Genomic DNA, 24,896 nt, shown 5'->3' on the forward strand with positions numbered 1-24,896 from the left:
GGGGAGTCTCCCCTGTGCCTCACTGGTAGAAATGCTACCTGAACGGTCCTGGTATGAATGCCAGGCAGGGGAGGCACCAACCACCCCACCTCCTCTCCATGTGGCCGGCAAAGCGGGGGCTCTCTGGGGCAGTCAACTCTAGCATCTGGCCAGCAGGAGGCAGCCACACCCACCATCGGCTCTGACCCCCCGCAGAAAGCAAAATGAGGCAGGCAAGGCTCAGAAACCTTGTATTACAAAAATAATCAAAACAAGCGTGTGGCCGGGGCCGTGTGCAGCAAGCCGCCAGCCCGGGCTCTGGTGCAGAACGTACCAATCAACGGCCAATAGAAAAACCAGACAGACAACGTTAAACAGGCACGGGGCAACATCGTGACGGCTGATCAACCCCAGCTGACCTGAGCTGCTGCAAACCAAAGAGCGACCCGCCCCCCCGCTTCTCCCCCCTCCCGCCAGCACCAGCAGGCGGGACGGGAGTGGGGGGGGGGGGGTTGACACCACGGCACTGGTTCTGTGGACTCCAGCTGCCCCCTTCTCCAGGGCAGCAGACACCTGGGCCTCGTGAATGGGGACGGGGGTTAAAGGTAGTGCATGTTGCATGCTCGTTTGGTGGGCGCCCAGTGGCTCTTCCCCTATTTCTGTAAGGGGGGGCCCTATAGATATTAGCAGAACCACCACATATGCCCAGGCCAGCCCTGACCGTCTCCCACCGAGCACCTGCTCTCAAGGCTTATGCTCAATTCAGGTCGGCCCCCTCCAACCGTCCCCGCTGAGCCTTGCGCTTCCCAGAACCCTCCCGCCCCAGTCAGGTCCTTCGCCTGCCAAAGGACACCCCACCCCGGCCACAGGGCTGCTTGGAGCCAAGTGGCGTCTGCCTGGCCCCAGCCGGCTCTGCGGGTCGCCTTTGCTTTACATCAGCTCAGTCAGCCCTCGGTTCAGCTTTACGCTCCACGTTGCCCCTTCTGGGTTCGGTGCGGGGGGCAAGGGGGCGGGAAGGGGCCCCATCACGCCGTCTTGGTCCCGCTCTCCACCTCCTTGTGCACCCACAGCTCCTTATGCTGCTTGCGCCCGAAGCCCTCATCGTAGTTGCCTTTGCTCTTGAACAGCTGCTGGAAGTGGGGCTTACAGTAGAACTCGCCGTGCAGCGCCGCGTAGCTCCCCAGGCTGAAAGGAAGGAGGCTGGGATCAGCAAGCCCTTGGCCCGGGGGGGTCAGCCGAGCGCCAGGAGACGCCGGCAGGCCACAAGGGGGCGCAACGGGAACTCGAACAGTGACCGTGCAGCGATTTCAAAAGGGAGAAGGCGAGGCAGAGGGGAGCAGGGAGGGAGCAGAGCAGAGGGGCTTGGGGAGCGGAGATGGTGGAATCGGTGAGGGGTAAGACGGGAGAAAAGGCCTGTCATGTCTCTGCACTGTCACCAGGCACGCAGCCTCCACCCCCCGCTCGGAGACGTGGCCTTGCTCCCAGCGGGGGCTCGGTTTTTAGGGTAGGGTGTCTTGGAAACATCCTTCCAAACTCCTGACCCAGCCTTTGGAGAACTGGCGACGCTCCCACGACTCCCGGCTTTCCCTCTGACCCAGCGCAGGCTGGCCTGGGACCTGGGGCGCGTCAGTGCTCCGGGGCCCGCTGGTCGCATTCAACCAACATTCGAGTTTCCTCCCTTAATACCTGTGCTCCAGCCACGCCAGAACACCTGGGCAGGCCACTCCGGCCGGAGCAGCGTTCCGGTCCTCGGGCACCTCCGGGAGAGCTCTGGGCAGTGCCTCGCCTGGCACGGCTTTTCTTAGGACTCCAGCACTTAATCCCGAGTTTGAGCAAAGGGCTGTGACGCCGGGAGGCTCAGCCCAACCTTCCCCCGCCCAGCCCCCTCCTCACCTGAGCTTGGCATGGCAGTGCTTGCAGCAGAAGCAGGCGTTATGGAAGACGAATTTATCGGCCACCAGCCGCTCCATGGGGTAGACGGGTTTTTGGCAGGCCGCGCACATCTCCTTCACCTGGGCTTTCAGGCTGAACGACTGAGCCGCACAGAAACCAAAGGGAGACACTGCTGAGCACCCGACAGCATCAAGGAAACACGGGTGTCTCGCCACCCCCACAGCCCTCCCGCTGGGTCCTTATCAGCATTCCAAATTAGCCCGAATGCTGGGGCACTGGGCCTGTGCAAACCAGAGCCATCCACCCCCTCCAGCAAATAGCTCTTCCTTGGAGGTTTCCATCCCAGCTGTGACCCAGCCCAGCCCCGCTTCGCTTGACAGCGGCTATAGGCCCAGGGGACAAGGTGATGTGGGTACCGGCTGCCTTGTGATCTGTTCTTTCCATATATCACCTGTCACGCTCGCCGGGCAAAAGCCACCCTGCCCCAGCCCCCGGCACGCCGGACCCATCCATTGCCTTTGCGTTGTGCCTCCGCATTCTGAGCGTGCGGCGGCTGCCCCGAGCGTGGGGAACGGGTATGAGGCACTCGTGCGGGTCAGGTACCTTGGAACGCTGCACCGTACTGCCCCCAGAGGTGCCCTTCGCCTCCTGAAAGGGGGAGAGAAATCCAAGTGAGAGACTCCCCCAACATGCAGCAGGAGAAGGAGCCGGCCAAGCAGCAAAGAGCCACCTCCTGCCTGGCTGGGAAGCAGGGAGACCGTGGCAGATTAGACAGGTGTGGGAGGGGGTTCGTTTTATAAGGAACTTTTAGGTTTGTTGCTGATGACACACCGGGCTTTATTTTTCACGCTCCATGCAAGGAACAACCGACTTCCTGCTAAGGCTTCTGGGTAACGTAGTCCAACGGGCATTTCCTGTACTAAGTAGTACTGTAATTGGAACTACCACTAGAGGGCACTCAACATGCTCAGGTCAGCATTTTCAAAAGCTCAGCCCCCCACAGTGAGGGCCAGATTTTTCCAGGGCTCGGCCTCTTGGGTCCACTTTTAAGAAGTCTGGCCTTTACTCTGACCCCTAATTGGGATCTGAGCTCTTTGGAAAATGTGCCCCCACCCCCAATCAACACGGGTACCAGACTGGCAGACAGCCCTCAGCCTCTGAATCCTCAGGCATTGCAGACCAGAGTTTGGGGGCTAGAGGCTTCACCCCACTCTACCTGCTGTCCCTCGTCATACAGGAAGACCAGAGATTTCATAATGAGACAGGCCAAGCAAGAGCTTAGTGTATGATGGCCACCCTTAATCCATGGCTCGGGAATTATGCTTGTTGACACATTCACCCACAACTGCAGCCCATAATCCGGTCAGTGATGTGACTGGCTGGCTGCACTTATTCTTTCGTTGTATTACGGCCGTGCTGAGACACTGCAGCTGAGCTCAGGGCCCCATCGCACTAGGCGCTGCACAGACCCCCAGTTTCTTCCCCAAAGAGTTCCCCAAAGCCAAAGAGAGAAACCAGCTGAAGGGTGAGAAAAAGGAAGTCTTGGAAAAAGGAAGTCTACATTTTACAGATGAGGAACTGAGCACAGATCAGTCAAGTGATTTGCCCAAGGTCACCCAGCCAGCCTGTGACACAACCGAGAATTTAACCTAGAGCTCCTGAATCCCGATCCATTATCTCAGCCACAAAACCAGCCTTCCTCTCTGACTCCTTCACTCCCCCGCCCCCGACCCCCCAAGCACAGACATTAACACAGGCACTACTCAATGTCAGCTGCATTAAACAGACGGCAGCTCATTGGAGAGTTACTTGCTCTGCTCCATTTGCCTCCCACCAAAAGGATCGACCCGGTTAATAATCTCAGCGAAAGCACAGACACAAAGGAATATAGGGAAATGTGTCATTCAGCTATTACCTGCAAATAAAAACATGCTAACAATTGCTAGGTCTAAAAAATATCTAACAGCCTATCACCGGTACGACGTTTTTACAGGCTGGTCCCCGACCTCTCGGGGCACATTGTCTATTATGTCTCACCCGTTACTAGTTGTGTTAATATTGTCCAGTGTTTGCTTGCTGGACGTGTTGTACGTGCTGTTGAACAAAAAGAATGTTTGTGAAATTACAACCACCAGCTCAAATGGCCTCTCCGGATATTGCTATGAACCAGTTGTATAACACATGCCCCCCTCAAGAATTGGTCTTGAGGGATCAAAAGGGGGCCAAGCAGTAGCAAAATTTTATATTTTGTATTTTGTATCATTTAAAATAAAAAATAATAAATTACATTATTAAATGTAGGTTTCAGAGTAGCAGCCGTGTTAGTCTGTATTTGCAACAAGAAAAGGAGGACTTGTGGCACCTTAGAGACTAACCAATTTATTTGAGCATGAGCTTTCGTGAGCTACAGCTCACTTCATCGGATTAGTCTTCATTGTTAGTCTCTAAGGTGCCACAAGTCCTCCTATTATTAAATGTATTAATGTATGATTTGACCATATCCTGCCAGCCCCCATTTTTGAGTAGCAAAAAGGAATGGCCTAATGTGCCATTGGTAGAAATGTATCAGCCAGAATTTCTTTGTGTCTGGACTAATTTCAAGGCAGTAACAAACCTTTAAGGGTCACCACTTTATTGTAGTGGTGTAGTGTAAGTAAAAGAATGCCGTACTTGTTTTTCTTTTGCATTGCAATTTAATGTTCCTGTTCAAAACGTTCTGTGTAGATTAATTCTGTTTTGTGTGTAAATGAAAAATGTATATTAAAAAGTAAGTGCAAAGGCAATCACTCAACCAAATATTCAAAAAACAACAAAAAACCCAGAGACAAACGCAAGAGCGCCAGGAGGCTGCAACACGCCCCTATTAAAATGTCAAAAAAGGGCAAATTAACAACTCAAAAAATAAAACAAGCACCTATCAATAAAAACAAAATAGTTATAATCAAAACCAGTGTAAAATAACTCCCTTAAAAACTTAATAAAAAAACAAAAACAAAACAAAAGGAAAAGCACTTGTCAAACAACAATTAATGACATGCAAAACTCATTGGTCCCAATAAAAAAAAAATCACTATGTAAACAGGGTGCCTTGCCATAAAACTTTGGGTTCATCCTGCCAAGACTTCCCCGGAACATCGTGTCGTGACCGACAGAACCCGGCTCCTCCCTACCCGTGATCAACCGAGCTGGCCGCTAATTAATCCAGACTCTGGACTGGTAACTATAACATCAACTTGCAGTGCTGTGTGTGTGTGTGTGTGTAATGTAATTAAATGCATATGCTAATTGTTGTATCTTCAATAAACGTGGTGTATTGCCTTCTCCCCTGACAAGGATCCCGTGTGCTTAACAACACTCCGGTGGCACACAGGGCTCTGCACCCTGGGGCCGCCGATGTCAGCTGTATCATCTCCCCCAGCCCTGGTTACCAGAGATTCTACTGCCACTCCACCCCTGCTTCATCTGCCCCATCACCTCACCCCACTCCACCCAGTGGCCTGACTCTGCTCCCTTGGCTTGTCACTGACAGTGCAATGCGAGTGTGGCTCCCAGTGGGATCTGGGAGCGCTGGCGTAAGTGACTGTGTGTCACGCGTGGCGGTGGAGAATCAGGCCCACAGAGTTCATCGCTCAAACAGCCGTTCAGGAACAAAGGGGGTTAATGGGCTTCTAGCAAGTTACTCAGCAGCGTAACTCAACTCAGGATGCAGGGAAGTCAATGAACTGGGTAATGAAAATATGTCAGTTTCAGCCCTGCTTGCTATAGCTTTATAACTCCAGGCTTGGCTGCTGCTTCAAAGACACCCCTGACTGACTCTCTCCTTCCCCTCCGTCCCCAGCCTCCGCTCTGTCCCCCCACAAGAGCCTGGTACTGCAAGAGTCTTCTCTCCAGCACCTGCTGTCTGGAACAGCCTCCCCCTCTCTCTCCAGCCACCCCCTCGGTTCTCCCTCTCCTTTCCCAGCACCGCCTCTTCTCCCTCTGGCTCCATCGGTATTGTGGGGGAAACAGTTTGTGTAACACACATGCTGGAAATGCCCATTTCCAGGAGCCGCCTCTGCAGACATTTCCCAGCTGTTCTCAGTGCCTGGCACAATACAGCTAAGGCCAGGGGCCAAATTCCTCTCTCAGGCCAGGTCTACGCTACAGCCCTATATCGGTATAACTACGTCACGCAGGGGTGTGAAAAATCCACACCCCTGAGCAACGGAGTTACACCAACCTTACCCTCCATGTAGACAGCGCTGTGCCGACCGGAGGGCTTCTCCCATCAACATAGCTACCACCTGTCGGGAGACACCGACAGGAGAGCTGTGCTGCTGTAGGTGAAGACAAGCCCCCACTCACACCAGCCCAAGCCTGGAGTCACCCACTGACGTTAATGGAGAGAGATCTGTAGGAAGGAGAAGAGAATCAGGCCCTGTGAAACCAGATGGACTCCCCTGGCTGGGCAGAAGCAGCTGCAGGATTTAGAAAAGAAGCTGCCCCTTTGCAAGGGGTCAACTGCAGAGCGAAACCTCCACGCAGTCCTACAGACGCCCATGTAACCGACCTGCACATCTCGTCATTGATGGGTAAATGGGTCCAGATCACTCTGTGCCTGGCTCCCGCTCGGACTACGCACAGTCTGCCCAGACATCTCTGTGCCTGGCCAGCACACTCAGTGCCCCCAGGAACAACTTTGCTGAACCGGGAAAAACATCATCACTTTGAAGCTGAAATACATCCCTGGGCTGATCTAACGGCAGTGTCCCATGTCTCAGCACTTCTCAGCAGCCTCCGGTCAAGTGCACTACGTGTTAATATCCCCAGGGGAAGGACTAGCTCCTGTCCTAGCAGGGGATGTTCTCAGGTCTTTTTCCATCTCTGCCTAGTCCTAAATGACACATATGCTCCTGATGGAGGTCACAGACTGCCATGGAAACACAAATAAGCACACAGCACCACAAGGAAGGAAAGGGGGGAGCGGTAACACGGCGGGCCGGCCACAGACCCAGCTAATCAGATTTCTGCTTCCTTGGGGTCAAATTTCCGATTGCTTGTCAGTCGCAACGGGGGGGCAGATTTTCCAAAGTACTCAGCAGTCCCCACTGTGATATTTAATGGCCCGATTTTCACCAGTGCTCAGCACCCAACAGGCTGAGCTCTTGTGAAAAGCTGGCCCAAAAGGCACCACCTCTGGTCAAACCCTTCCTAAAGACATCGCTGATCCCGATTCTTTTCTAACATGGTCGGTGCTGGTCAGTATCCTCCAGATAGTCTGGGCCCGTTGTTTGCAGCCAATGGGACAGTAGCATAGGTGCTGGAACTAGGAGTGCGGACGCACCCCCTGGCTTGAAGTGGTTTCTATTACATACAGGGTTTGCAGTTCGGTTCAATGGCTCTCAGCCCCCCCCCTATAAAAACTGTTCCAGCACCTCTGGATAGTAGTGAATTTGTTGCTCAGACTAGTCACCGTCCCTGTTGTCTGGACGGTCAGCCCAGTCACGTGGCGTCATCTCTGCTCCCTGATTGGATGACTGAAACATGGTCAATGGTGACCGATGCAGTTTTGGAAGAAGACACGGTCATGCTAAAGAGGGTGAAAACGCCAGGGATCACGGCCACGTCGCGACCAGAGTGAGGAATACAAGCCTCCAGCCCAGGGGGCATGCGAGCCAATTTTTAATGGCTCGCTGCTGCCAGCCGGGGTCCCAGCCGCCGGCCCCGTTCAGCCCACTGCCGAACCCAGGCTGGGACCCCGGCAGGCAGCAGCGAGCCATTAAAAATCCTGCCCGCCCCAGCCCACTCTTCTCCGCCCCCTGCCCCCCACGCGGGGGCAGGGTGAAGAAGCTTGGTCCTGCCAGCTGCTGCTGCTGCAGGGCAGCCAAGCTCCCCCCTCTCCCTCCTCTTCCTCCAGCCTGCTGGGGTCCTGCCCCTCCTCCTCTCCCCGCTCCCCGGCCTCTTCCCCCAGCCTGCTGGGCTCCTGCCCCTCCTCCTCTCCCCACTCCCCGGCCTCTTCCCCGAGCCTGCTGGGGTCCTGCCCCTCCTCCTCTCCCCGGCCTCTTCCCCCAGCCTGCTGGGTCCTGCCCCTCCTCCTCTCCCCGCTCCCCGGCCTCTTCCCCCAGCCTGCTGGGGTCCTGCCCCTCCTCCTCTCCCCACTCCCCGGCCTCTTCCCCCAGCCTGCTGGGGTCCTGCCCCTCCTCCTCTCCCCGCTCCCCGGCCTCTTCCCCCAGCCTGCTGGGGTCCTGCCCCTCCTCCTCTCCCCGCTCCCCGGCCTCTTCCCCGAGCCTGCTGGGGTCCTGCCCCTCCTCCTCTCCCCACTCCCCGGCCTCTTCCCCGAGCCTGCTGGGGTCCTGCCCCTCCTCCTCTCCCCACTCCCCGGCCTCTTCCCCGAGCCTGCTGGGGTCCTGCCCCTCCTCCTCTCCCCAGCCTCTTCCCCCAGCCTGCTGGGTCCTGCCCCTCCTCCTCTCCCCTCTCCCCGGCCTCTTCCCCCAGCCTGCTGGGGTCCTGCCCCTCCTCCTCTCCCCACTCCCCGGCCTCTTCCCCCAGCCTGCTGGGTCCTGCCCCTCCTCCTCTCCCCGCTCCCCGGCCTCTTCCCCCAGCCTGCTGGGGTCCTGCCCCTCCTCCTCTCCCCGCTCCCCGACCTCTTCCCCCAGCCTGCTGGGGTCCTGCCCCTCCTCCTCTCCCCGCTCCCCCGCCTCTTCCCCCAGCCTGCTGGGGTCCTGCCCCTCCTCCTCTCCCCGCTCCCCCGCCTCTTCCCCCAGCCTGCTGGGGTCCTGCCCCTCCTCCTCTCCCCGCTCCCCGGCCTCTTCCCCCAGCCTGCTGGGGTCCTGCCCCTCCTCCTCTCCCTCCCTCCCTGCTGGGGATCAGCTGATGGCCCTTGCCAGGGAGGGGGAGTAGCGGAGCCGCAGAAGAGGCAGGGGCGGGTCTTGGGGCATGGGGGTGGAATTAGGGCATATCCCCTCCAGCCCCCTGCCGTGAGCTGCTCTGGGCAGGGGGCTGGGAGCACCCCCACAACCCTAGTCCTCACCCCCAGCCTTCTGCCCTGACTCTTGCACCCCCCACATTCCCACCCCCACCCTGAGCACCAAATGGGAGCTCCTGCACCCCCACCCCCACATTCCCACCTGCACCCCTCACACCAAATGGGAGCTGCCCAGGAAAGCACTCCACACCCAAACCTCCTGCCCCAACACTGAGCCCCCTCCCTCATTCTAGCTCCTGGCCAGACCCTGCACCCCAACCTCCAGACCTGCTCCTTCACCCCCAGCCCTGTGCTCAGTGCACTCCCACCCTCAGCTCAGTGCGGAGAGAGAGGAAGAGAATGGACTAGAACCAGGGAGAAGGTAGGTACCCACTGTATGTGGGCAGAGCTGGGATCCCAGACCGGCAGGGGGCTGAGCGGGGCCCTGGCTGGCAGGAGCCGGCAGACGGAACCCCAGACCAGCAGCGGGCTGAGCCGCTCAGCCCACTGCCGGTCTGGGGTCCTGACCGCCGGCCCCTTGCCAGCCGGGGTCCTGGCCGCAGGCCCCTTGCCAGCCGGGGTCCCGGCCGCAGGCCCTGCTCAGCCCCCTGCCAGTCTGGGGTTCTGGCTGCCGGCCCCTTGCAGGTGGGGTCCTGGCCGCAGGCCCTGCTCAGCCCCCTGCCAGTCTGGGGTTCTGGCCTCAGGCCCCGCTCAGCCTGCTGCCGGCCTAGGTGAACGGAACCCCAAGCCGGCAATGGGCTGAGTGAGCCGGCGTCGTAAGATCAGTGTTTTAATTTAATTTTAAATGAAGCTTCTTAAACATTTTGAAAACCTTGTTTAACTTTACATACGAGAATCGTTTAGTTATATAATATATAGACTTATAGCGAGAGACCTTCTAAAAAACAGTAAAGTGTATGACTGGCACGCGAAACCTTAAATTAAAGTGAGTAAATGAAGACTCGGCACACCGCATCTGAAAGGTTGCCGACCCCTGCTCTAGTGTCGCATCAAGCTGCATTCCCCAAAAAAGCCTCCCACATGGAGCACTCGCCCTGGGTGGATCAGCGGGCATTGAACCTTGGACCTCTGGAACTAGCATACCCAGCGCTCTTAGCGAAGACTGCAGCAGCCATGTCAAACTTGGCCCAGCTGCCCCTAGATGGCATGACACTGTACGTTTGCATTACACCTAGCAGGGTTTAACTATTCAACCAGCTGCAATAATGGCTGACTGATCACCCATGACCGGAAGCATCTTCCCAAGTGCTCAGTGCATGCTCTCTGCCCCTGGGAACCGAAGGACACGCCGTTCCTTTGTGGGAAGGGGGTTTCCGACTCTTGCTATGTGAAATAATAACTCCCAGGGGTGAGGACACTTACGTGAGCGGAGGTCGCGCTGGCTGGTCCCTTGGACTGGAACATGCTTCCTTCCCACTCTGTCTTTTGCCTTAATCCTGAGGTTGATGTTGGTGGCCAGGCTGCTGTGGCTAAGTCTGGCCCCTCGTGATATCTGGGGAGGCAACGTCAAGAGGAGCACGGCTCGTTGGGGCAGACCTGCTCCCTCGCCCCAGACAAGCTGCCACCCATTCAAGGCTTGGCAGGGTCGGTGCATAGAGCTTGTGTGCTTGACCTTGACCGGGTGACTTTGCAAACGGGGTCCCGGGCAAATATGCAGAGCAGCCCCGGGGGGCAGCAGCTCCAGGCTTCCACAGTGTGACGTGGGGAAAGGGTGCTGGTAACTGAGGGGGAGGGCGTGGTTCAACTCCTCAGTACTGTCCCTTGCCTGACAACACCTGCCTCCTTCCCCAGGGTCCAGCCTCTAGGATAACTGAGTAGCTGCACTGGGTCACTGGGCTTTCCTTAATAGGGGTCAGCTGGAAAAAGGCAAGGGCTCTAGATAGTAGCCTCCCAACATGCCCTTGGGGGCGATTGTATGGTACCTGGCCCATGACTGGGGCTCCTAGGTGCTACAGATAAATAATAATAGCAGGCGATGGCCGAGCTATTCGCAGTTCACATGCCACGTCCAGGCTCCAGGCCGGAGTCACGCAGATGTTCTGCCCAGGCAGGGAGCCTGGCCATCAAAGAGACACTGGACATGGGAGGGCAGGGGAGTTGTGAGTGATCTGTCTGTGGGGAGAGCAGGCTGACATGGAGACAGACAGGTCCTGTGGGAGCATCGGAAGCGGTGGGGGCCTTGCCCAGCTCCCGGGGGGTGCTAAGTCGTGGGGAAAAGCAGGCACGCGCACAGACTGTGTGTGGTTTTAAGAGCTCTGGTGCTGAGAGCACCAGGAGAGCTGGGGTCGCCCCCTGCACAGACCCTCAGCTCTAGCTCTAGGAGGGGCCAGGTGGCCGAGGCCTCCCCCCGCAGGCTCCGCACTGTCCTCAGGCTGAGCGCACAGGATTTGCAGCCCCTGAGAAAGTGGCTCCAATTTTACCCAACTCATTTCCCGTCTCCTCTGTGGTTTGCTTGTTATTTCCTGCTCCACCGAGCCGCGCAGCCGGAGTTACACTTGGCCAGACGCACGTGCTCAGCAGGGTCAGAGCAGGCCAGCCACTGCCCGACAGAACCAGGACCCTGGATCCAAACGCCCACTAACAAGGGGGTTCACAAGCCAGACCCACCTTGTGGGGCTCAGGCCCCATCCTGGGGCTTGCCCTAGGGCACGCACCCTTGAAAAGAAAACCAGGGCCCTCTCTCTCCTTAGGAGCATCAAAGAGGTCTTTGGACCTCCCGAGAAGCTTCCTGTTCCAGCCAGAACCAGGGCTGCAAAGGAAATGAAGCTCTTACCAGGCTCCGCCAAGCTCCAGCAGAGGCCGCGGCTGGGATGGAGCCAAGCGACAAGCTGGGCTGCTTTGCCCGTAGTCAGGAGATTGGCCCTCTGGGGACGGGACGTTCTCAGCACCAAGGAGACGCTCGGGGCTGGGGAGACCTACGGAGAAAACACAGAGATAGTCTGCGTTGGTAGAGCAGTGACAGCATTGCCCAGTGCGGTGAGGGGGGCGCGGGCTCCGATGCCGGGGGGCTTGGCACTGCCCAGTGCCCCACTGCCCTGATGTAAACCCACTCCAGTCAGGGGGCCTACCCTGCCTGTTCTCTGGGGTCATGGGAGTGTCACCCCCGCTGTCCCAAAAACATGTCCAGAGAGCGAGACACCAATGGATGGGGAAACAGCTGCCAAGACGTGCAGAAAGCCCCTAGGTTTCTCACCTACCCCCGCCCTCCACATACCTCTCACCGTGCCCTACACCTTCAGTCACCCCTCTGCCTCCTCTCCTCACACCCCTCAACCCCCGCCCTCCACATACCTCTCACCGTGCCCCACACCTTCAGTCACCCCTCTGCCTCCTCTCCTCACACCCCTCAACCCCCGCCCTCCACATACCTCTCACCGTGCCCCACACCTTCAGTCACCCCTCTGCCTCCTCTCCTCACACCCCTCAACCCCCGCCCTCCACATACCTCTCACCGTGCCCCACACCTTCAGTCACCCCTCTGCCTCCTCTCCTCACACCCCTCAACCCCCGCCCTCCACATACCTCTCACCGTGCCCCACACCTTCAGTCACCCCTCTGCCTCCTCTCCTCACACCCCTCAACCCCCGCCCTCCACATACCTCTCACCGTGCCCCACACCTTCAGTCACCCCTCTGCCTCCTCTCCTCACACCCCTCAACCCCCGCCCTCCACATACCTCTCACCGTGCCCCACACCTTCAGTCACCCCTCTGCCTCCTCTCCTCACACCCCTCAACCCCCGCCCTCCACATACACACCCTTAATGCCCCATTCCCCCACACCTCCTCATCCCCGCCCCCTCCACACCCCTAAGCCCCACCCAAACACTCCCCTCACCACCCCTTCATTTGCACCCCTCAACTCCCACCCTCCACACACCCCAAAGCCCCACTCACAACACGCCCCTCAACTCTGCTCTCCACACTCCCTTCAATACCCCACTCACACACACACCTTCAGTCCCTACCCTCCACACCCCCCAGTGTCCCACTCACACACACACCCTCGGATCCCACCTTCCACACACCCCAATGCCCCACTCACACACACACCCTCGGATCCCACCTTCCACACACCCCAATGCCCCACTCACAACACCCCCCTCAACTCTGCTGTCCGCACTCCCTTCAATACCCCACTCACACACACACCTTCAGTCCCTACCCTCCACACCCCCCAATGTCCCACTCACACACCCCTCTCAGCCACCTCCCTCAATATGCCCCCACACTTTCAACTGCCCCTCAACCCCACACTCCCATCAACCTGCTCCTCCCCCTCCCTCTCTACACCCCTCACCTCCCCAACCCATCCCCCTCCCTGCCTCCGACCTACACACCCCCTCAACGTCTACCACTCCCCTCACCCCACTTCTCCCTCTCCACCCAGATAACCCTCAGCCTGCCCCCCACACTCCATATACACCTCCCAGGCCCTGCTCTGAGGCTACTTGTATCCCTACTTGACCTCTCTGAACACCCTCATTCAACCCCCCCCCCACGTGCGCACACACACACACACACACACACACACATGCTTTATTCAGCCTTCCCCTTGCACCTTTCCATCCCCCTCCCTCCTCATCTGCCCCCACCACGTCCACCCCTCTCTCCCTCCTTCCACACATCTCACCAAAGCTGCCCCTGCATCCCCTGCCCTGCACAGACCCCACACAGAGACCCTCCCCTCTGTGCACATACCCAGTTCGAACCCTCTCGTCTCAGTAACTTAGGCCCAGTGGAGGGGCCCCTCAGGGCACAGCTCTGCGGGGATTGAACAGGAGATGTTGCTACACATCCTTCCTGCCAGAGGACCGGGAGGCAGCCATGAGAGCAGCAAGGGGAAGGGTGTGCTCAGGAGTGTGGGTCAAGCATCCTGAGTTAGGTCAGACCCCACAGTGCGGCAGCTCCCACCAGGGGAGGCGCTAGTGCAGACCGGGCTCAGGGGTCGGGGTCAGACGATACAACGGTAAGAACGCCGGCTCCCTGTCTACACTACGGCCTCTGCTGCTGGGAGCTGCACAGATGGTGGCTGGCGGGGCCCATACTTGCCAGCATAGATGCCTCCAGAAGGGTTGTCGCTGTCCCAGCCCAGAGAGGCTTTAGCCATGTCTCTAGAACAGCCTTTCGGGGCACGGCCCCGCTGCTCTAGAACGAAACAGCCTCTAGAGCAGCCTTTCCATGCACGTTATCGCGGCCAAGAGCAGCGTTACAGGGGCACTCCCCCAGCTCCAGAACTGCCTTCCAGGCGCCATCGTCTTCCGAGCCATTCCAGAACAGACTTCCCCTGTGCCACCCCCTCTGCTCTAGAACCGCGGTCCAGAGCGCAATGCTGCTGCTCGAGAACAGCCACCCATCAGTCTGTGGGACAGCTCTGGCTAGACATCCCTGGTGCGCGGCAGGCGGGTAACGTGCCGGGATCCTCCAACCGGCCTGGCCAGTCACACAGGGCCGATCGGCCTGGCAACAGGGGACCGGCACGCTCAGCCACGCTCTTGGGCGGGACGACAGCCTTAAACAAGCAAACTCTGCAGGTGGCATCAAGGGCCTGGGTTTTCCAGGCTGGATCATTCCCAGCTGAACTTAGTCGCTGAGCCCAAAGAGGTCACCTGGCAGGGTCACTCCAGGGTCTAGCCGCTGGGCCGCACTGCCTCTCAGTTCCTATAGTTTTCCAGCGTTATTAGAACAGAAAGAAATAGTTACGGAGCAGGAAGGAAGCATGGTGCCGTGGGCAGGGACCCCACTCTCTGCTCCTGCCACTGGTGATCTTTCCCGTGCGATCTCGGGTAAGACTCTTAGCCTCTCTGTGCCTTGGTTTCCGGTCTGTACAATGGGGCTAATAGCTCCGCCCTGCTGCCCAGGTCTGCTGTGAGGATAAATACACTAGAGACTGCGAGATGCTCAGATACTACAGCAATGGAGGGCCAGATAAGTACTTAGAGCATGTGTGGGAAAATGGCAGCGGGCGAACAAGAGGGGCTGAACGAAAGAGATGATGAAGCAGAGAGAGAGAGAGAGAGACAGGCATGGCAGGAAAAGGCAATCCTGTGTGAGGGAGAGCAGGTCAGCGTGAACGGAGGAGAGGGAGAGGAGCAGCCATATGCAGAGTTGCTACCTGTGTGGGTGTGCGTTACACACCGAGACGTGGGACTGAGTCGCGGGTCCCTGTCCACACATCGCCCTATGCCCTAGCGAGAGCGAAGAGGAGGGGGATTGCGACTTGCTTCCACCCACTACAGGGGACACTTCGCTCTTAAGGTCACTCCTGCTGGAACAAGGCCCAACTATCAGTGATAACTCAGGAAGTAGCAAAAACCAGCTAGGTAACGGAGCTTGTCTTTTCATGGAGGTGAAGGGGACTGGGCCAGATTCATCCCTGGCGCAACTCCACTGACTTCAGTTGGGCCCCCAGTCTCTCAGCACAGGAGGTTGCCCAATCAGGGTTTGGCTGGCCTGTGAACCGGCATTGTCATGCTCTGCAGCAAGAGGTGCAGGGAACCTGCGAGTCGTGCACACTAGAGCATACAGGCAGCACTCCACTTGTGCCTTATGGGTCCGCCTTTCAAGGGCTCAGTGCACCCACAACGGGGAGGCTGCATTTCCCAAAGAGGCCCGCACAGCGGGTGCACGCTGGATGCTGGGCTCTTGAAAACTCGAGTCCTTGTTGCCTAAATGGGAGTTGATCTCTCTGGAAAATGGGGGTGCAACTGTAGGTGCCGAGCACTTGGAAACCTGGCCCGTAGCGCTGTCAGAAATCTGCCCCCCCCGTTGCCCCCGCAAGGCACTGGGCTTCTCTCTCATTTAGATTAAGGCCTATGCTACACCCCTCTGGCAGTGCCATTTACACCCCCTTTATGTGCAAATGAGAATCAAGCCCACTGCAGCCTAGTGATCACGGCTGGGTTTGCAGTGACTTCTGCTAAATCCTATCGTCATTTCTATTCCTGGCTCTGCGACTCATTCACTTTGACACCTTGGGCAAGGCATCTTCCCGCCGTCTGCCTCAGTTTCCCCACCTACACGGTGAAGCTCGTGATAGTGACCAATGGGACCTCACATCGGGGGTGGGGGGTGCTTTGCCAGGCTAATTCTGTCTGTAGCATACAGCTGGTCAGGAACTTTTCAACCAGTTGTTTTCTCGTCAATAGACAAAGGGTCGACACCAAAACAAAATGTTTTGAAATGATCAGAATGTCCTGACTGACTCAAAGCGGGGGGGGAGGGGATCAGTTTTTTGTTTCAAGAATATTTTCGAGATTTGGACTTTTCATCCCAGTCCGAGACAGGGAAAAATGTCAATATATATTCATGGGACAGGAAACCTGTTTCCCACCAGGTCTAATGTAGAGCACTTTGAGATGCGGAGATGAGAGGCTCTCTATTAGTGAGTGCTAATTAACGATCGATTATCCCATCGAGCCCGGGCAGCTTGACACACTGGCAGGAACAAAAGGAACGACTTTATTATTTTGGGTTTAATAACCAAGCAGACTCGGTGCCGCTTTCTCATGGCCCCCGTTAACGTTCTGCGTCGCATGCTCTTGGGAAAGGGAGGGCTGTCGCCCAGCTGCCGCTGGGAGTGGGTTCCCCCGAGCCAGGAGCAAGTCTGGGCTGACCCAGCAGCAGTCAAGGAAGCTTGTCAGAGAGTAAGTAGGGCTGGCCGTGGAGGGGAGATGTGGGAAATGTCTCCTGCGGGGATTCTCACCCTGCGGAGCCCCTTGGGGCTTTGGGGCATCTTAAGTCCTAGCACAAAATCTCTGCCGAGGAAACTACGTGTGTCCCGCTTCGCTTTGCCAGCTGGAACATCCTCTCAGGCCAACGGTTGCTGCCACCGACGCCTGTTTGGGAACCTGTGTGGCATGAGTTGGTGGGTGCTCAGTGCAGACCCCGCAGTGGAGCAGTCACCTCCAGCCCCTTGTCAGGAGTGTCACCAGAGAGAGGACGAATGGAACAGACAGTGGTGACCGACCTGCCCCTTCACCATTACAGGGTGCCCCTCCAGGTCAGGGTTTTACAAAGGGCTGGAGGGGGCACCAGGACAGCACAAAGGAAGCCTGTGCCCGTCCATGACAATTCGCCAACGCTGGACTTGCTCAGGGCAGAGTCCTGAAGTCCCAGCTCCAGCAAACTCCCAGAGACTTCAGCAAGGGTGCGCCGGAGTCAGGCCCTCAGGGTATGGCCCTTCCGTTCTTTTATTTAATTATTGCCTCCGTAGACAAGCTGAAGGTATCTGCAGGGTGGGAGGGGCTCCGGCAGCCACGAATGCCGTGCGACAAAGCCGAGGCACCACAAAATGAGTCACTTTCTGCTGACACTGAACAAGGAACTTTATTCAAATAAGGAAAACAGCCCGATCCCTTAAGCTGCTCTGCCTTTCCGCTTCACTGCAGAGTTTCTGCCTCGCATCTTTCCCACCTCCCCCCCCCCCCACCCCTGGTTTCCTGCTACAGATTTAAAGAAACAGGGCCCGATCGTCACAACAAACAACCTCCACACGCTCACGGGCACACAAACTCGGTAGTCTGCTCACCGTCCCCCACGTTGGCGTGTCACTCGGAGGACATGATCTGCCCCGCCACGGTGAAATCTGCACCTGCCATTTGCTCCGACAGGACTAAGGAGACTTTCTGCAGTATATTTGTGAGGGGCAGTGGTACTCTCGGCACAGCAGAGACAAATATTTCCGCCCTCCCCTCACTGTGTTCTCTTCTCCCAGGCCACTCGGCATAGGCCTGGAGCAATCTCTGGCCAGCTGGTGAGCGGCCCTTCGGAAAGCCAAAACGCTTCCTGTAGGGCCAGCGAGCCAGGCACCGGGCCCCTCTCAAGCATATGGTTCCCATTACAAACACTGCGAGGAGTATGTTTACTGGTGGGATAATCCTGCCTTTGCGTCAGACTTTCCCAAGGGTAAAGCGGAGGGCAGGAAGGCTCCCTCGTATTGCAGGTTCCATGAGAAACAGCGCCACGGTGAAGGGCGCCTGGCCACATTTGCTAACTTTGAGTGAATTTCCGGGTGGTGAAAGGCGGCAGGGATCCAAATCAGCACAGGTTCTGCCAGAACAGGGGGATGATTTGCACTCAGTACCTTAGACACGGCTCTTCCCTCTGCACCAGGGAGGCATCTGTGAAAGAGCCCCGCCGGACGACCCTTGGGGTTGATTTTCCTGGCTTAGCCATTGTGTGCAAGCAGTGGCAGTGCAAATTTCACACACACACAGAGTCATAAGTGTGCCTTTGCCCACCCTGTTTCCAGGGCCCATCCAGCCTTTGCCCTCTGTGCCATGACTGCCAGCCAGGGCATCAATTGACACCAACTGAATTTTTGTGACCTATGGAGCTGATCTGAGACCCACCAAACTCACTGCACCCCGGGCAGAGGTGCCCCCATTTCTATAGCATCAGTTTTGGGGCCTTGACTGGCTGGGGCTAGATCGTCCACCCTGAGCGCCAAAGGGCTGGGAGGCTGCACTAGCCCGAGCATACGCTTTGCTGGGTCCAGACGGACTCGCAGAGGGCAAGGGAACACATTGGGGACCTAACTGAGTATCCGCAGGAGTGAGGTTTTCCTTCCGGCCCCCCCACATTAGTGCAAGGTGGGAGAGAGCCTGGGTCTGAGCACACTCAGGGCTCACGTGCGAGCTCTCACTGGACGCTTGGAGGGGTGGGCGGGCGGGCGAGGGGGAGGATAAGAGCAGTTGGAGCAGGTCGCAGAAGGGCGGGGTTAGACTGTGGCAGACTAGGAGCGCCCCTGAGTGCTCTCTGACCTGTACTGCATGTGAGGCACTGGGAAACATATGGACCAGGAATGAATAGCAGATGGGTGATTCTCCTTTAGAGCCAAGGTGGGGAGACCAAAGATGCCCCCAGTGGTGAGGGCCCAAGGCAGGAGATGCGAGTTCAAGCCCCTGTGCTACCAGCTTGCTCAAATAAATTGGTTAGTCTCTAAGGTGCCACAAGTCCTCCTTTTCTTTCAGCTTTCCTGTGTGACCTTGGGCAAGTCACTTAGTCTTGCTGTGCCTTGGCTCTGCGTCTATAACATAGGGATAATAGCCCTGCCCTACCTCAGAGGGGTGCTCAGATATGACAGCGATGAGGGCAGATGCTAACCCTGCAGCTACCATTGACTTCAGCTGGAGTCGCTCAGCAATCTTGCAGGACTGGGATGCAGATACAGTGCACCAAGCTCACACTTCCACCAGTTCATCCCTCCAATCCCTTTTCCAGCCACATCTTGCTGCCGAGTTGCCTCTTGAAAGACTGCCCGTGGGAAGGAAATCTGCAGATGAGCTGCTGAAGGACGCTGAAGAGAAATAGGTTTCTAGGAGAAACAGGGCTGCCTTTGTCAGGGGCGACAATGCACCAACCACCTTGGAACGGAGTGAGAGGAAAAAACCCTCCCACTCACCCCCAGAATTATCCTTGGAAGCAAAATGGGAGAGGCTGGAGCAGGTGTCTTTGGAAGGACACCAGGCAGATGGGAATGTTGAGATCCATAGCAACTGCCTTTCAACAGTGGGATCTCAAAGCACTATACAAGCCCCTCAGCTCCCTGTCAGATGGGGGGGGGGCGGGTTTTATACTCCCCTACTTTATGGCAAGGGGAAACTGAGGCACAGCAGAGAGGTCATTTTTTTAAAAAATGACTTATAATTTGTATTGCAGTAGAGCCTCAGCTCTCTGCTCAAGGCTTGGGAGCTCACTGTGCTCGGTGCTGAGAAACGGGTAGTCAGAAGACAGTCCCCAGAGAGCTCTCAAGCTAGGTTTCTGACAAGACAACAGAAAAACTGGGGCAGGAAGAGGGCAGATGTGCTAGCACTAAAAACGCAGGTTTCCCAGAAGTACTGTTCATCTCCGCTCGCCCTGGGCCCAGCTGTGGGCATCCTGTGGGCACTGCAACAGAGACGAGTACTTAAGGAGGGGTCTGGAGAAAGCGCTGCAGTTGATGGGCGCAGAGTCAGCTGGACGCCCGTGGAATTGGCGGAGTGGAGCAGGGCTTGCACTGAATGCAAACACCAGCCACCAGGAAACCAGGTGCCCATAATCGACGCTGGAGGGATGGTGGGGACAGTCTGGTCACCGGGGGAAGCAGAGTTGCTTTGAGGAGATTTGGGACTTGGACATCAGACTGCAATGTGGTAATTACTGCGGCTAATTGACTCTGGTGAAGAGAACAATTAAGGGCACTGTGGCTCAGTCTGTGCCATAAGGCCCAGATCCTCAAAGGTATATGGGCTCTTGATGCCCATTGATTTCAGTGGGATTTAGGCATGTAAATACCTAACTGGCTGGTGAAGGTGCTGGGCCACATCTGTTTATCGTAGTTATCGCTGGGTAAAGTCCTGACCCCCCCCCCAAAGTGGCAGAAGGATTTTCTACCCCCACAGCCGGGGGGGGGGTCAGAGGAATTTGGAGCCAACAGGGGAACCCCCACACCAGTTCCAGCCATCTCGCCAGGAGGAGGCCAGAGGTACCATGGGGTTTGGAGGTGAATCTTCTGCTGGAGTTGACACTTTCTGATGTCTGTCCGATAAGCATCAAGACACTGGCACGTTCCTACTTGGGGTGCCCCAGAGCTCTAGGGGACATGGGGCTGCCCCGGAGACAATCCCATAAACTCTAGACCACTTTTGTCCTTTTTCACTCCTCCTTGCATCACCGTGCCCCTCCCTCTGGCCAAGATGGACTGCACACTGCTCTCCCTAGGCCCACTGGCTCCCCAGAAAGTGACCCAGGACTCCCTATGCCCCTCAGAGGCTGAGGAGGCTTCCCATGATAGGCTCACCGGCTGATCCCGAGAAAGAAAGATTCCCCCCTAAGCAATCGCTCGATAAAGCCTCCCGGCAACCTTTGGGTGTCACTGCAGGGAAACCATCTCCTTGGGAGGGTCCACGTGCTATCGTAGCTGCACTTGGGACTATTACCAGCCAGCTGCAGCCCGTCTGGGCCTGATCCTGATGGCGGACACTGAAGTGAGTGGGAGTCAGGGGTGCTTGGCTCATCTCAGGATTAGGCCCTTGTTGTGTAGCTCAGCTAATTAATTAGACACGAGCCAACCCATAGAGCATTAGCTTTGCCATGCCAAAATACTGCTCCATTTGGTGTTCTGCTCTTGGCAACAGCCATTACCTGATGCTTCAGGGGCTGGCAAAAGCAATATACCTAATGCAGCCAGACTGGCATACGTTGCTGTTTATGGGTGCACGGGATTTATTCCTGATCCCCATAGCTGCTCTCAGCACATGCCGTGCGCCCGGCAGTTTGAATACCACAGTGCTGCAAATTACACTGGCCATAAAATCATTCGTCCCCTTTTAGAATCTTCCAGTGGTATCGGACTTTCAGTCATACTGCGGCTAAGAGTTCCGCAGGTAGATGATTAGCTGCATGAAGAACTAGAGGATCTGCAGTAGTTGGGTACAGGCAAATGGCTAAGACAACGGGACAGACAAGGCATTGAGCGGTTAATTTGCGGTTCTCTCTATGAGCCTTTCTGACATATATCTTAAGGTAGAATGTACTGGTTTTCTGGCACTGAAAAAAAACCCAAATATCACATTCTCCTAAGGTGCATTAGCAGAAGCCACTGGTCCATCCTGACAACAGTAACTAGATCTTAACAATGTTTTTGTCTGGGAATTTCCTTAGTTTTTTCAGAATGTACCTAAAGATGCTCACATATGAAAACACACTCAACACTTATACTTTCTTCTGCTAGAGAGATTATAAATAGATACAGGCTTGATTTGTCAGACATGCTGAGCACTCACAAGTCCCATTAAAGTCAATGGAACATCGGAGTGTTCAGCACCTCAGAAAAAAAGGCAAGATTTTCCGTGGTGATTAGTGGTTTGGGATCCTTCATTTTTGGGTTGTCCGGCCTGAGACATCTTAAAGGGGCATAGTTTTCAGAACATGAGCTCCTGTCCCCTGATAATCAAGCCTCTTCCTGGGTTCCCACTAGTTCCCACTGAAAACCTTGCCCATCATTTGTAAATTCCACATGAGCTAATGGCCCTTATAAACTGTCTGAAAGTCCCCCTTCAAACACCATGACTGGGCTTCTCTTTGGCTCCAGGCCATCTCTCCCAGCATTGGACCTCTCAGAGTTCTTCAACTCCATCTCCAGGGTGGCTCGGCTCCATTCACCCAGGCTAGCGTGTTTCCCAACAAAGGCTTGCAAGAACCCAGCCAGCCACTGATGGGAGTTCTCGGAGGGTCACAGTTTGCACGGCTATGCTATTGAACTAAGCCCTGTCCCACACCTCTCCAGTACGGAATGGTACCAGTGCTGATGAGACCAAACACAAACCACTTGGGATTTCTTGACCAAGGTGATTTGGAGACTAGACACGAAAAAAAAAAAAAAAAGTAAGAGACTTTAGAGAGTGTGGAAACCCAGTCATTCTATAAACTGTCTTAATTCATCTGAAACTCCCCTGTCCCCTTCAACTTTGCCGCTCTCTGCTTTTCTACTAAACTTTCTCTGCTTCGTGGTTCTCACCCTTTCACCCAATGGGTCTGTTGCATCTGCCAGTTGCATCCTGTCTAACATGCAGATGGAGCACTCTCAGGGGCTGTCTTCTTGGTTTTTTGTTTGCACAGCAAGCTAGCACAATGGGGACCTGATCCTTGACTGGGGGTAACAAGCCTACAAGTTGGGCCTATAAGTCATTTCCTGTCAGTTTCAACTGGACTAGGTTTTAAATGATCCATTTGAATCAAATGGGTCAGTGTGTCATCTCTCTGTGCTTCCTTTTCCCCCCGATCTGTAGCATGGGGATAATGATCCTGATCTCCTGGGAAAGTGTTTTGAAATCTGTGTATGCAAAATGCTAGATAAGAGCAAGATTTTATTATTAAAACTCTTAGACCTGGAACAATCTCCCAAGGGAAGCCATGAAAGCCCCTCGCTCAAGGTGTTTAAAGCTGGACTGGATGAGACATTAGGAAATGCACTGTCAGGAATAATCCTGCATTAGCCAAGGGGGATAAACTAGTTATGATCTAACAGCTCATCTTCCATCTCTGGTTTCTCTGATCACATTAAAAATGAACCCCTCCAGCCCCTCCCTGGTGTGTACTGCAGCATGTGACAAAGAACTGCTGAAGAGGTTACAGATCAACCAAGGCTGGGAAATTCAAGGGAGGAAAAAACAACCATGCAGTGCAGACAGTGGGGGTGAGGAGGGCTAGCTGGAAAACAAGAAGGGGCGGGGGGGGGGGGGGAAGAAAGAGCATGAGAAACACCTCAATAGCCCTGGACTGTGGGAAAACCAGATTCAGTTCCCTGCTTTGAATTAGGCAGAGCAGGACCTTGAACTCGCATCTCCCCCGACCCATGTGCAGGTCCCTACCACTGAGTGGGGGGTGGTCCAGACAAGCTAGCCAGGACCCGCTGACGTTTCCATCACAACCACTACATTGCCACCAAACAGTTCAGTTTGGCCAAGAAGGCATTTCTGGTGGACCACAAGTTGGAACCAAACCGTTCCAGCCGGCTTCAGGGCTGAGTCTCCAGCCCAGCCGCCCCCCAGCCCAGCATCACCTCTGGCTCTCGCTTCTGCTCACCTCCAGGCCAGCTCCTGGCCTTGCAAGCCCAGGCAAGGCTCGGAGAGGTGTCCCATCCATCTCCCCAGAGGGCTAAGGGTTCACGCCGCCTGGCCCCTGGCTGACCCCATGTCCCGGAGGGGTCCCCCAGCAGGGCTCAATTTGTAATGAAAGCGGTGCCGGGGCTCAAGCAATTGTTTTACTTTCATAACTGACGCGGCAAGCCCAGGGGTGCCGGGGGCTCTGAACGGCCCGGCCCAGGGGTGCCGGGGGCTCTGAACGGCCCGGCCCAGGGGTGCCGGGGGCTCTGAACTGGCACATATTGAGCCCTGACCACTGGCCAAAACCAGACACCCCTTGGGGTTCATGCAGCCTGAAGACTCAGCCCCCAATGGCCACCCATCTGGACCTCCTCCGAAACCCTCCCCGGAGAGCAAAAGTTGTAGGCGGCTTCCCCTTACGTCTGGCCTGTCTTATGAAGCCCCCTGCCCCGAAATCGGGCAGGGCTGGAGCCCCCCTTTCCCCTGCTGTACAACACAGTCCATGCGCCTCCTTCTCCCCGGCTCGGGGTCTGCCTCCCTGTGCATCTCTCCATCCCTTTCCCTCCAGCCCTCCGGCGCCGGGGGGCTGCTCCCTGCTCCCTCCCTCCCTCCCCCAGCTGGGGGCAGAGCCGGGGCTCGCCGAGAGCAGCAGCTCCCCATCACCCCCCAGCCCGACGCTTTGTCTCCTCCGGCCGGGGAGCTCGGGCGCCCCGTCGTACCCCGCAGAACGGGGACTCACCCTGTGCCCGGGCACGGCTCCTCGCGGGAAGGCAGAGCAGAGGGAGGCTTCCCCGGCAGCGTCTGTCCGCCCCTCTGGCCAGGAAGCGGGGGGTGGGGGGGTTTGTTGGGGGGGTTTTCTGCCCAGACTCAGCTCTGGGAGCTGCTTCCTGCCAGCTCCCTCCAGCCGCCTTGCTCGTCCTTTTATCACCAGGCTGCTGCCTGTGATTGGCTCCTTGCTTTTCTCCTTTGTGTGAAGCAACCTATAACCCCCAACCTCCTCCGAGCCCCCCCTCACCATTCTCTCTCTGCCCCCCCGCCCCCGCCAAAATAAAACTCCAAGTTGCTTTCCTGGCCTGTCCGCAATGTGAGCCTTGCCAGACCAGATCTCTCCAGGGCACATGCCTCAGGTCCCTGCCTCTCTCTAGGAGGGCCAGGGCAAACAATCATTCCTCCTCCCCTGCTGTCAAGATGGGGCCGGTTCTCCAAACAGCCCCCACCCCACAAGACCCCCTGGCAAAGTTCTGGGGTTTGGGCTCAGCCATCTCTGGAGAGGCGGTCAGCAGTGCCCTTTGGCTAGAGACCCTCAGGCCCACTTAGCAACACTATGGGGCACGATTCTCTCTGCTCATTGAGGCCCCCCTGACCCCTCATGGCAGCCCCCCACCGCCCCCAGAAGTTCCCTCCTTCCCATAGCTCCGTTCCCAAGTTCCAAGGCTTGCTAAAGCTTGTAGGGATTGGGGGACCACAGGCACAG

At 56.6% G+C, this 24,896-nt stretch overlaps 1 protein-coding gene across 1 annotated transcript; it reads right to left on the minus strand.

Annotated features, from left to right (window-relative positions):
• Positions 1–821: 821 nt before the first annotated feature.
• Positions 822–24,286, minus strand: LIMD2 (LIM domain containing 2). Its single transcript, XM_074940465.1, has 6 exons — positions 24,162–24,286; positions 11,610–11,751; positions 10,199–10,328; positions 2,476–2,520; positions 1,873–2,012; positions 822–1,164 (listed from the first exon to the last, which is right to left on the minus strand). Exons 3-6 carry the CDS (start codon positions 10,238–10,240, stop codon positions 1,005–1,007), a joined length of 387 nt encoding a protein of 128 aa, XP_074796566.1. The 5' UTR covers positions 10,241–10,328; positions 11,610–11,751; positions 24,162–24,286; the 3' UTR covers positions 822–1,004.
• Positions 24,287–24,896: the final 610 nt, after the last annotated feature.

This window comes from Natator depressus, chromosome 27 (assembly GCF_965152275.1).
Source record: "Natator depressus isolate rNatDep1 chromosome 27, rNatDep2.hap1, whole genome shotgun sequence".
NCBI lineage: Eukaryota > Metazoa > Chordata > Testudines > Cheloniidae > Natator > Natator depressus.